Source organism: Opisthocomus hoazin, chromosome 4, assembly GCF_030867145.1.
Source record: "Opisthocomus hoazin isolate bOpiHoa1 chromosome 4, bOpiHoa1.hap1, whole genome shotgun sequence".
Taxonomy (NCBI): domain Eukaryota; kingdom Metazoa; phylum Chordata; class Aves; order Opisthocomiformes; family Opisthocomidae; genus Opisthocomus; species Opisthocomus hoazin.
The window spans coordinates 62,804,433-62,817,992 of record NC_134417.1 but is presented as its reverse complement, the minus strand read 5'-3'; the positions used below and the strand labels follow the sequence as shown (position 1 = coordinate 62,817,992).

General features: G+C 39.8%; 1 protein-coding gene across 5 annotated transcripts in view; it reads right to left on the bottom strand.

Annotated features, from left to right (window-relative positions):
* The window catches only part of ETV1 (ETS variant transcription factor 1), a 64,888-nt gene that overhangs the window by 25,077 nt on the left and 26,251 nt on the right, over positions 1-13,560 (bottom strand). For all 5 annotated transcript variants that reach the window (XM_075419242.1, XM_075419245.1, XM_075419244.1 and 2 more), the window contains 3 exons: positions 6,250-6,379; positions 4,499-4,687; positions 402-649 (listed from right to left, as the gene is read on the bottom strand). In XM_075419242.1, coding sequence (XP_075275357.1) covers positions 402-649; positions 4,499-4,687; positions 6,250-6,379 — 567 coding nt within the window. The remainder of the gene's footprint in view (positions 1-401; positions 650-4,498; positions 4,688-6,249; positions 6,380-13,560) is intronic.

Genomic DNA, 13,560 nt, shown 5'->3' with positions numbered 1-13,560 from the left:
TACTCCTGATTTAAAGTAGTGCAAGCAAGAGGAGAAAGAGTCCTCTATTTCTGGCAGATAAATGAAAGAGCTCGTAAAATGAAGCACACAAATTCAGAGGTCAGAGATAAGATAGCACAGAACAAGCCCCCTTTTTAAGCAAAGCTCAATTTTGCACCCATAATTTTTTCTTCTCCAGCTTCTTTAAGCTGGGTCCTATCTGGACAGAGAGTTCTGGAAAACAAAATCCTTTGCAGAGCAAGCAACGGCAATGGTGGCTTGAGATATGCCGTACTATGTAGCAATCTTACTACTTCATAAGCTGTATCAGACATAAATTCAGTTCATACCATGGAAACATCAACAGCACTAGCTTGGACTCATTTACTTACTATGCAGAAGTAAAGGAGAGTCTCACCTACCTGAATCATATGCAAAATCTCTAGGTTCCTGTTTAATCATCAGAGGAGGGGGGAAATTTTGACTGGCTGCACTGCCAACCATAGCATTGTGTTCGTAAACTGGATCATGGTACTCCTGCTTAAAACCTTGAGGTGGGAAAGGGATGTTTGGCTCAGACATCTGGCGCTGATACATTGGACGTCCTTCCCTTGGCATTGCAGGCAAAGGTGGGAAAGAATTGCAAGGTTCAGAGAGCTGGCGGCGAAATCTAGGACACAAGTTAGAGAGGTCATGTAAAGGACTTGAGCTACATTCCATTTCCAAAAGATCTTCACAGGTCATGACTAGCGTCTGTATCACTTTCTCAGTAGCAAACATTTTGCTTATGACAATGCCAAGTGCTCCCATCAGAATCCCTTGCATGGTAGACCAGCAACAAGCAAAGAAACAAAAACACCCCCACCTATTAAAACCAGCTCTAAGACCTGTCCCCACCACCATCCTCTTTGCCTTCAGTATCTTCTCGCAACAAAAGAGGCAAATGGGAAAAGCACTAGCTTCAAACCAGTAGAAAGGCTGACATCCTACCACAGTAACACGAAGGAGGCTTAGGTAGAGTTCTCTGTTCTTTCACAAGTATTAGCAACATACTGCTTGTACCCTAATTTACTCTTACAGTTCTTACTGTTACACTGAAACCATTCTGACCACAACAAGCACAAACATTTTGAATAAAGACTATTGTCTGCTGTGACATCTGGGATCATTCCAGGGTAAAAGTCCACAGTTCTGTCCTCTCGGGGATAGCGCTGTGGGAGATCTACCTTGAAGGCTGGCACTGCATTCCAGCTCTAATGGGAAGGGAATGCAGTTACCCCAGAAAACGAAGAGGGTGCAAATTTTTGCTGAGAGAAACAATACCTAAGAACTCCCCTCCTGCTTTAACTTGTTTCCTTGGTCATTTCTACATGAAAGAAGCCATCCATACAAGCCACGCTGCCATTCACCACTCCCAAATGGTCTTCAGTAGGCATAAAATCTGAGAATTCAGTTTTAAATTCATTTACATGCAAGACTACTCAAGAATATATGCTTATTGTTTCTTCCATAAAACAGATCTACCTGAACTAAAAGGCCTGAATGTGATTACTTGGACATCTGCAGGTTCAGAAGCACAGAGAAGAATACAAGGATGCTTGTCTCCCACCGTGCCCCGATGAACTGCACAAAGTCTTCCTGTCATTTCCTGCAGATTAGCACAGTACTGGTAACCGCCACTGTAGTAATATTGTGTCTGCGCTGATCCACAGCAGATGCAACGTTCCTGCAGCAAACTGCTTACTAGTCCTGTTATCACTCATAATGAACAAGACATGCTTTTTTTTTAAAAAAAAAAAAAACAGAAAAAAAGAAAAAAAAGTGCCTTTCTCTGCAAGTTTCTCACTGTCACACTAAAAAAATTAAGAACTAATCATTTTTGGCTTCCTGTACTTTAGATCTGAACTGACTTTGGTTCATGGAAGCAAAAGCAGACATACTCTTGAACAATACGGGTGAGTGAAGAAGAATGCAGGCAATACAACCCTTGACCATCAACTCATATGTAGTACGCTTCTGAAATTATTTAAACTCCACTACCATCTGTCATAATACTGCTGTGAACTTGGACTGACAAATATTTACTGTCATAGCTTAATTACAAATACTGTGGGAGCTACAGAGACAAAAACTATTACAATGTAGTAATGGAGACAAGATGAATTATTTTAATGCTGCTGTAAATATTATATTTTGCAGTAGAAAGAGTACTGCACTGTAACATTGGGTTTTCCAATTCCACCTACACCTGCAGAAAATAAACTTAGAAACTCAAATGTATTATGAAACAGTTAGGCTGACTGGCACTGCATTCATTTCCCTCTTTTCCTTTTTTCATTAGCCAAAAAAAGAAGCAGAAATTATCATTAAGAACTGTCAAGGAGTGAATCAGAAAATTGCAACTTCAAGTTAAAATAAGAAACAGGCTCACTCACAAAGCCTCAAAGGAAGTTAATAATATTTGTTGTACTGGAAGCTTTGTATGGAATCAAGCCATTTGTTTATACAAGTGGATTTGATTCCTGTTGGTACTTGTTAGGACCACTTCTCGTTCATATGCTTATGCCCTGTATGAAGATGTATGGGCTGTACATTCTAGATACTAACGTTATCTTATGCCACCAATGCATGTTCCAGAGAAATATGCCTTGGGTTATAGATCTCTATACGGACTCATGTAGGTAGGTCATTTGTTTAAATGACGTTTTCTGAATACACTCATTGTAATAGCATATCACATTGTAAATCGGGAAGATTGGAATTTCACAAAAATATGGAGTACACATTCACTTCAAACAACCAGAATTGAGAAGATTTAAAATAAGTAAGAAAATGGGGAAAAATATCTTCCATTACAATTGTACCTTTCTTCAAAAAAAGGAGAAAAAAATGTGATTTTTTGGCTTGAGTCAGCTATATTGGACTTCACTAGAACACATGATGTTTTGTCGCGGAGGGGAAGCATTAGTGCAAAATGCCCTAAAGAACATGAATATCAAAGACAGGGGCAGGAGGGAAGGAGAATCATGTAAAGAGCCTACAACGCTTGTGCAGAGCAAGTGTTACGGGTACAGAAAAATATACTACGGTGTATGCAAATCTCTACAAATACTCAAAATAGGGCTGACATACAGCTTCAGTATTCTCTTTGTATGTTGCTCTAAACCAAGATCTGAAAAATCTTATTACTGCTCTCTGCACAGAAGCCATTTAGCTTCTGGAGATTTCAGTCTCCTGACAACTTGACTTTGGTGTATATACAGAAACACTTTTATCCACCATCCGTAATCAAAACCGGTGCTTGGCTTCACTGAGGGCCTGCGTGGTTAGACCACAGTCCATGGAGAGAGAAAAGACAGCGACGATGGCAGCTGAAGGGGCCAATTTAGTGTTTCCTCAAAGCCAGGAGGGCTTGTAGACAACCTTGGGTGATATTTAAAACTATCTCAACAGAGCACAAACCAGCAGTATAAGCCTTAGCAGCCCCCTTCAGAAGTGATCTGCACAAATCCCTGGAGATAATAGCCCTTATTAGAACAGCAGCATGCAAATCGCACTGCCAACAACTGTGATTTTCTTTTCAGGTGCTTCTTAATTTCCTAATGCTTAAGCGCTAAGTCGAGCTTCTGAAAATATGTATCTCTTTACATAGAGCTGAAATTTTAAATGCTCAGAGCCATCACACAACACAGCAGACAAAAACAGGTTCACGCAATAAAGGTCAGGATAAATAGAAATCCACAAACAAGTGTTTGGTCTCAAAAATCAGGGGAATCCACTGAGCATATCTGTTGCAAAACTGAGCTACGAGAGACAGTCCATTGTCTGGGGATTTCTAACATATCAAAACAAAACAGGTTGACTTAAGGACAGTTTAAGCTTTAATTGTAGTCTCTAGCTCTTGTGGCTTTTACTCAGACTAATGTTATTTAAGCACAGTTTATGTTGGCATCTTAGTTTGTTTCAAATGCTGTATTTCAAAAGGGGCTGGAAAACTGATCCACCCTTCCAAAGAATATTCTGAAGCAGTAACACCATAACACGGCCACTTATCTCTTAGATAGGTGAACTGCTTAGTAAGAGGCCAGATATTTATAGCCGGGATCATGCCTGCTAGTGACTTCATTACCTCGCAGGGCTTACTAGCCTCAAGTGAATCACAGAATAGCGCAGGTTGGAAGGGACCCTGAAAGATCATCTGGTCCAACATTCTGTGGCAAAGGGAGCCTAGATGAGACTATCTAGCACCCTGTAATCACCCTAACAAGACAGAAGCAGTACGTCATTAAAACTCTGCCACTGCCAATATGAACTCCTACTGAAGACCATCAAGTCAGGTGCCAGCCTTTCACAAAACACACACATTTCTGACACTCTGAACCTTGCTGGCTTTCACCTTGGTCCCCCAACATGCAAGGGAATAGTTAAGGGCAGGAAGCCAGTGCTACCCTACGTAAGAGACTTGCAACCACAACTGAAATGCCTTCTGCATGGGTCCCTCACGTGTTTCATGTTTTACCTGTGGTCCATAGGGAAGCTGTTGTCTTGAATGGATTGGGATGGAGGGAGATGGGCAGGGAAAACCCGGTCCGGTTTAGGAGTCTGAGCTGAGTTTGGGGAGGCATGGTGCAGCGGTGACACAGGAGTGCTGGATGGCGTCGGTGGGTTGGAGGGCCTCATTCCCACTTGTGGCTTCTGATCATAGGCACTATCAGGAAGGCAAGGGGAAAGAAGGTCAGATTATTTTCTCTGGAGAAAAAAAAAAGTAGCATCTACATCCAGATAAAAAACCACAACCAAGTGCCACATTTACAAGATTTTTATTATAGTTACCTTATTAACCAGTTTGGAGCAGAGAAATTCTCTACTTTACATTGTGAAGAGCACAGAAAAATCCATGTTACAGGCAAGTGGTTCAACACAGCATTTTCTTCTCTGGGGCACAGAAATGTATTTTTAAAGGATTCAGTCTTACAGTGACATTCTAACAGAAGATATACAAAATATATAAAAGTAGAAGCACGTGGACCAGAGCACAAAGCGCCAGCAGTGCCTGTCAAGACTCTTTTTCAGAGCTTGCACAAACCACAAAGTGAGACAGTAAAACAATACAGCTAGAGGGAAGGGATCCAACCCAGAAAAACAATGGTATGTTGACTTAGCTACCTACACTAGGATGTCCACAGCCTCTCCCGACAGGTTTTTTTCCCCATTCTCTCTCAAAAATAAAGTGCTGGTCCTGCAAATGCATAGATGCTATTTTCAAAAGTGTCCCAAATCAGGAAAGGACTTGAGCACTCTTTGATCATCCCTCTTTCTGAACAGGAAAAATGCAGACATTAGGCAGCTGGTAAGCACGAACTTGCACACTTTCCTGTCAGGTCCCCGAGCACCCACCAAATCCATCAATGTATGCATTTGATTTTTTAAATCAAAATCACTCCTCTATGACTGGAATAGGTGTCAGTCTTTTTTTTTATTTATCTCCTCCTTTCATATCCAAAAAGTTAAACGTAAATGCTTTAAGTGCTAACAGATTTGGTAGTTCATTAATGAGAACAAAAACTCACAGGCTAGATGAAAGATTCTAAAATAGTCTGAAATGCCAATAAGAATCTCTTCACTGCTGACACTAAAGGAAGGAGTGAGGTGTAAATGCAAACCAAAAGAAAGTCAATATAGAATGCAATGGTATCAAGCCCCTCCACTACCCACAAACAAATAAAGCTTTTATTATCTGTCCCTATAGAAGAAGACAACTTGCTATTGAATAGGTAACAAAGATGCAGAGCCTAATGAAATATTGTTTTAAATTGTAATCATCCACAAATACACACGTATAACGTCTGTAAAACTTGTCAGATACCTAACGTGTTGCTCAGACCTGTCAGTCTCTTGCCTGTTACACAGACCTCTCTCTCCTAATGTGTGTAATGTGTTTTGAAAGTACTTTCAACACAAATCGCAGGAAACAAGACACTCCTTCCTTCTATTTCACCCTGGGTTTTTAAACTCTGGCTATCTCCCATGGCAAAGGAACGGAGAATACGCATTTTGATGAAAAACACTGCTTTAAAATGGTTATGTAAGTGTTTGATACAACTGTAAACAACTCCATCAGTGTTCATCAGCTAAATGCATTATCTCATCAGTCTGTTATCTGCTGAAGAGGTAACTTTTATAAAATCTCTATTATGGTTTTATTACTCTTTAGTCAGTCCTCATTTAAATCAGCAGTTCTCACCGCAAACACGTTCCTGATTGCTTTACCTGACATTGTACAGGCACTTTTCCCCATAACTGAACTTGAATGGTTGCTCTTGACTGCAAGCAGAGCCAAGTTCCGAACATGGGCTATGGGGTTCCTTCTTGATTTTCACAGGGAGACCATGAAAAGCCACTGGAAAGAGAAAGAAAATGTAATTAAAACTCCAGTACGATATTAACAATGAGCTTTCTCAAGTAGGCTAGATGCTGCTAATTAAATACATGATTAATTAAACCACTGCAACACTAAAAACAATATAGGAAATAAACATTTCAAATATTTCTTTGGGTGTCAACTGAAAAACAGACACCAGAGATCCTTCGCATTGGCTACTAGCACTTTTATTGTTTAATAGAACGATGGCCAGGATCCCATCTCATTAGCAGGAAAATAACAGCCCACTTATATTTGGCTTAACTACTGTAAATGTTGTCAGAGGCAAAATACTTCCCAGGCACCAAATGTTTCTAAGTAATATTAGTGAGGTAGCTTTTAGCTATAAATGCAATAGTAGTTTACTTCAAAGAGTGCCACACAAATGACTCCAAAATAAATTACTTATAGATCAGCCTCGAGTATATGATCAGTAATCTTTTTGTCCCACCACAGAAAGCATGAAAATTTGCAGTAAAACTTATGAAACTGGATGATTACATGCACCTTTAGTTGTAAGCAATGTCTGAAAAAAATACATAAGAAATGGCTTGAGTAATTTGTCTAAAACACACACAAGATAAAATCCTGGTCTCACTTAAGTCAATAGTAAATGCGTTATAGACACAAATTGAGAAAAAAATTAATCATACTTTTTTAAAAGGTAAAAAGAACAGAGGGGGTGTGACAGAAATGCAGCATTAATTAGAAGCACAATCTGGTCTGGATTAGGAAAAAGGCCAAAGGTAAAGACAAGGTTAACCAGCATACTAGTTTAAGCCAGCCAACTTTCCTTTATTTCATACCCAACCTTAACCAAAATTAAAGCAGAAGAAAATTCAAAGTTCACCTGACATAGACAAATCTAAAGTAAGTGGCTAGGATGACAAAGGACTAAAGGACAGGTATGTAACAGCTTGAAAACATACCCTTCAAGTTTTAAATAAAACGAGGTTGTAAACACATTTTTGAACTCTGAGAAGCCTAGAGTTTGGAGAGCAATTTTATCACCAGTTTGGGATGTTGTCACCGAAACACCGTAGTTTGAACATCACGCTCCGGCCTGACACAGACACTTTGCACCTCCATGGAAATCTACGTATGCACATCAGTCCCTGGCAAGAGAAGCTCAGGACAAAATCAGGCCATTATTACGTACCACCAAGTAGCATCTTGCCCCTTCCCTTGCACCTTAACTTCGGAAAGACAATTTGTTACACAGTACTTTTTTTCTGATACTAATGCATCTGCATACACAGGCATGTGTTCCGTGGGGCGGAGGAGGTAAACGAAATGCTGTCTAAGAAGTGAGCATCAGAACAAATAAACTCTGATTTATAAGTCTCTCCAAGATCTGGATTCCAGATTCTCACCACGGGTTTTCCCACAGTTGGGCAACGCTCAGAGAACTCTTTCACAAACAGGTCCTCTCGTACCTTATTATACCTGACAGCTTCTACTACTGCCTTTCAGCTGAGACATCTGCAAGATAGCACTATGTTATTTTGCCACATATTTTCACAAAACTCACAGGAATCGTCTCTAAAACTGCTATCTAGCTATTAAGTGCATTCAGTGGATAACAGTCGATTATTTGGAAAGATTCCGAAGGAAAAGCAAATAGTAAAACACGTACACAAATATATACGCACAGCACAGTAACTTAAGAAACAGAGGTGAAAAGTGGTGAATGTCAAAACGAGGAAAGAACTCTTTCTGAATAAAACTGTCTGAACTTGCACTAAAATAAAAGACCATACGGACTTCTTGAATAAAGATTCTTAAATTTAATAATATGGCAAAATGCAGCCCAGTAATCGCAAAGCAGGCTGACATCCAGTAGCTTGCGTCGGGTTTTTGCTAGTGAACTCTTACTGCAGACTCTCCTTGCGTGTCTTGGTCAGAGAACGCACACCGCCCGCTTAATGTGTACGATGGGCCCCACAACTCCAGGACGGTGGCTCTGACGCAGAGGGAGGCGATCTCTTTGACTTGAATCAGAGAATTAAAATATAACTGCAGCACGACTCTTTTTTAAAGCCAGTATCACATATTCGCACAAAGGCCACATGCTGCTCTATTTTTTTTTTTTTTTTTTTATTTTAACTTTGCTACTTCCTCGGAGTTAATCTGTTATGAAAAATTACTTCCCTTATTTATTTTTAAGTAACGGGAGTACAGAGACTCCCACACCACAACCCTGTGCGGAGAACTGGCTGGGTATTTCATCACAGCACTGAGAGCCTGAACGTCTGCTAACAGGCAGTTTTCCAGCTCACTGGCACAGGCACAAGTGAAAGCAGCACATTCATTTTGTGCAATTTGCTTTACCTTCCCACATGGAGTTGGTGCATGTAAAAGGCTGTTAAGTACTAAATTATTCCTTATCAAATCACCATCATCTGGAGTCATGATCAACACTAATTAAATTACTTTCACTGAACACGGCTCCAGCCTGCTGCCTCGGCTGCGAGGTACATTTTAGTTTGCTTACTGTAGAGTCCTAGCAAGGTACAGGGCACAGTGCTAGAAGGCATCTGTGCTGTAGTTTTAATTAAAGTTTACCTCACCTTCCAGCTTTACAAGCCAGGGTAAACTGTATCAAATCAAGTAGGTTAACGCCTTCATTTCATTTAGGGAAAGCATTACAGTCCAAAGTGATTTTATATTAGATCTTTATCTTAACTATGGCCAGAAAGATAATGTAGCTGTAAAATTTAAAGTCTTCCTCGGGCAGTCCCCTGACACAGCCACCATGCTAAGCTTTATCTGTTACTCCTCAAGTGTACACTTTTAGAGGTAGAAAGGAAAAAAGATGGCCTGAGAAAAACACTTACTGCATTTTTGGGGGGCTCTCACAAAGGCCACTTGACCTTTCAAGCCACATCTTAAGTGTGGCTGAAGATGACAGACTTCTTCCACCATTAAAATTTCAAATATTCAAAACAGTTCTCATATCATCACCGAAACCTTCCACTCATCGCTCTTCATTTTAGCATGACACTCATTTTACAGTGCACCTATTAAAACAGATTTTAAACATACACCGTTTTGCTAAGCTGGATTTTATATCATGTTCTCAGTTCATTTTCTTTTGGGGAGAGTAAGATTGCTTATTTATACAATCTAAATTTAGTGCAGCATACCAAGCTACTAACACATCCAAATTAACAAAATGACATTTCAAACAACCAGCTCCTCACCGCTTCTTTCTTCCTGATGGCAAATTCATTTTACTTAACCCCAGAACAGAGTCTCAACCCTATTAATGTAACGGACACTCTGCCTTAACAACGATCTTATTAAGAAGTGACCAAGGGCCACGATTTCATCCCGAGTGATTACTTACAGATAACTACCTCCGAACTTGAAAGGCAAACAATCTTACAACGTGTATTTAGATGGATGGCTTCAACACCTCATCTCCACTACTGGGGAAAGTCAGGCTGATCGGTATTAGAACGGACTCAACCCGCAGACCCTGTCTGGAGCTCCTCCGAAGCCAACATGCAGATACAAGGCAAGCAGAAGGACTGCTACCATCTGTAGCAAATTGATTAAGGTATAATACTTAGTTACTGTATGCATATTCTCTCCGCATAAACATATTTATCTGTATTTGCAGAGTAAGAGGGCTTGCATGTTAAACGTAATGTGCTGCTGTATAAACGTAGATTTTATACAAAACAGTAATCATTTCACCACAAAGTAAACTTGCACAGAATATGCAAAAACACAGGGTGAAACCTGCTACCCCTCGTTCCAAAGTGCTGTTCTCCTTTGCTATCTGTCAACAGCCTAATCTCTAAACATTTTGTTCATAATAATACCCAGTTTAAGACTCAAAGAACAATTTTATTAAGAATTCTGAAATTAAAGGAGGAATCAATTTGTCTCAGAGAAGACTGATTTGTACACTTTCTAGTCTGAGAAACAAGAAATGTACCACCTCCGTACAGATAGAACTGAATCACTTCTTTTGAGAAAGCCCAAAAAATGCACTGCATCAAATATAAAAGCAATGGCTTAATATATTTTTCAATTCAAGAGATCATTATTCTGATGAAGAAGAAATGAGGAATATTTTACGTGAAATTGCAAATCATTTCTCCTCTGAGCAAAAAGTTATTTTACAATTTTCAAACTTGAGATTCCTGCCCAGAATACAAAATAAAAGCTGATTTTATTTTCTGAAGCAGAAATTATTTAAACATATCTTTAAAAGGCATGAAATATTACTGGTAATTCAATGACACTGGCTAATGGCAGGCAATCTGACTCCACCAACCAAAGAGACAAAGATGTCTTATTATCAACACTTGTAGGGCAAGAGCATTTACTATATGGTATAAAATCAACTGACAGCAGCAACCTTGCTTGTGCTAGTGAACTCCGGTATCTCCTGAGTAATACTACGTTCATGTGTATTAAGTTTGAGGACTTTGTGTACCTGCAGAGAAAGGGAAGTGAAGTCAGGTGCTCTTAAATCACCCCCTAAACCAAATATACTAAATCAACTAATTCATTTTTAGGATCGGTTGAGGCAAAACCATTAATATGCAACGTAAGTTTAGAGAGATTTTGTGAACACATTTAAATAGAGGAAATTTGATTTTCTTAACAGCAAGTTGAAAAGACAGAAAATGTGAAAATATTTAAGTTAAAACCACTACAACTCCAGGTGCTAGACTGATTGAGGTGACCCAAGTTAATGCTTTCAAAAGCAAGAGAAGGCCCCTGCACTGATAAAGCCAATACTGTCACACTTTAAATCTATCTCTCAATACACACAGAAATGCAGCAGGCACTTCAGATACATCAGAGTCTCTCCAAGATTCTTTTCCAGTACATTTACCTCCGCCAAGCCCTCCCCTTCCCCCAACACACAAAAATCCATTACTAAAGGGTCTAATCTCAGCTATCAGCAGAGAGTGCCTTTTATGGAGCCATTAAACCATTTCTCTTGTTTACAGTGCCTGAAGAAAGATGTGAATTATGTCTGTGACAAAACAGGCGATAACATTTCTAAACTGCTATCAAAATGCAAACTGAAATACAGTTAAGGACAGGGACCCTAATTCGTGTTTTTGCAATTTTCCTCGCTCACTATAACTTAACAGCACTCACCTGATGATTCAAACAAATTATTTATCCTGTAAATACAACAGGTAGGCATTTTAATTAAAAAAAAAATCTGCTTTCAATGAATGAACGGTTTATTGAGCAGTTCATCAAGGAGGGTAAAGTGCTGGTTACTTCTCAGGTAATACTAATGACCTAGGTGATCTTATCAGCAGACATTTAAAAAAAAAAACCAAACACAACATTGTTGGTTCATATGAGGCCTGAAATGCTCCATTTCTACAACAGTTACTTACCATTTGAACCATACGTTCAGTATAGGTATTTGCATATCTGATGCAATGAGTCACAAAATAAACACTTTCTATATGACCTTCTAGGTAGGAATGCCAGGCTTGATACGTATTTTCTGAAGAGGTTTCAAAAACATTTATTTAACTTACGGAACAATAGCCTTCTGTATTCTGGAGGCCATTTATTGATTATTTATTTCTAGATCACTATGATTTGAGCTACAGATCTTTGCAGAATGCTGAACTCTGAATTTCAACAACCATTAATAGGCAGCTGATTAAAGACAACAGGATGTCAAAGCAGGGTCCTCGTTCCATTTCATTCCGCTATACATTAAGCTGAGAAATTTTACCGGTAATCTTTGGGATGCACAGGAGGCATTAGCTGAAGCAGGTACTAGACGCAGCTGCCCATTCCTTCATACTCTAGAGGTTACTGCTGCTGCAGCTGAATGCGGCATGCAGCCTAGTATACTAACAAAAACTGAAATTAAAACATCATGTTGGAGAGGTGACAGATGAAGAGAGATAGGAGGATGTAAAGAGAGTAAAGGCTGGTAACTGAGGCTTTCCAGCTAAACTGTTCCCAATGATTTTGAATTAAAGCCTACACATACAGACCACTGCAACAGCTGAAGACAGAAGTGACTGCAAGCATGGATGACTGAGGCAAGATCTGCAACTGTTTTCACCCTAGGCAATCTCTTGCTTAGACAATGCCAAAAATACCCTTTAGTTTCTGACCACTGTAACAGCTGCAAAGATGAGCAAGACTTGAAGACTGTGGACTGATATAAAAGTCACTGAAGAGATTACACCTACACAGACTCCACCAAGTTCTTCAACTATTTGATCTATCAAAGTCATCTCTATCAGATCTTAGCTGAGCTCCAGTCAACTGGATTTCATTTAGGTCCTGCTCTCTGCCAGATATTGGAAGAAGCTGGTGACAAACTGGATATCTGACACACAGATGTGTATCATCACTGTGCTTTCAGAGACTATCCTGGCAGTTTATATAAAAACTGAACATAGACAAGAGACCTGAGCGTTCACTATGGCACAAATGAAAGCTGCTAGAAAAGAGAGGTGGGGGCAATCTAAGCAATCCGGTTAAGTAGTTTTCTGAAGAAGTGCACGATCTTGGTACTATTCTCCATCTTATGGTTGCATCTAGAAAACTAGAACTTAGCTTAAGATGCAGAATTTTACCCTAAAGACAATTGGCCTCCACGTAGTCCCACCGAGTGGTGACCATTCACCTGAACAGGGTCTGTGTGTGTGTTTAGGTGCTTGTGTCTGTGCACACAGAGTCAAATGGAAGTAAGCATAAAATATGTGTAATACCTAATAAAGGGCAGTAAGCTTTTTCCTCTTTAAATGCATGTACGTAACTGGGGACAAAATGGGGAAGCAGCATGCAGAAGAGAGGAACAAGACATATGTGTGTAAAATGCATTCAGCTTAAAGATAGTTCTTTCCTATGTGGTGGCCTGGCTCTAGGTCTGGGGAAGGCAATCTGAGGATAGCCGGTATCACGGCAAATGCATTGCCACCCCTTGTCTCAGTGCTATTTCCCAGAAAGTGGAACTTCATGACTGGGCAGTATTTGGCAAACCCCTTAGATATGATCCCATCAATTCAGTCTTCTCCTTGGCTTCAGATCAGATCCTTCCAGCCCCTACCAGCTCAATAGATAGAAACAGCATGGGACCTCATTTTTTGGAAGCTAGTTCTGAACGATGAGCCCAAGCAGCAGCTTTCAAAGCCAACTGGCAAGAATAG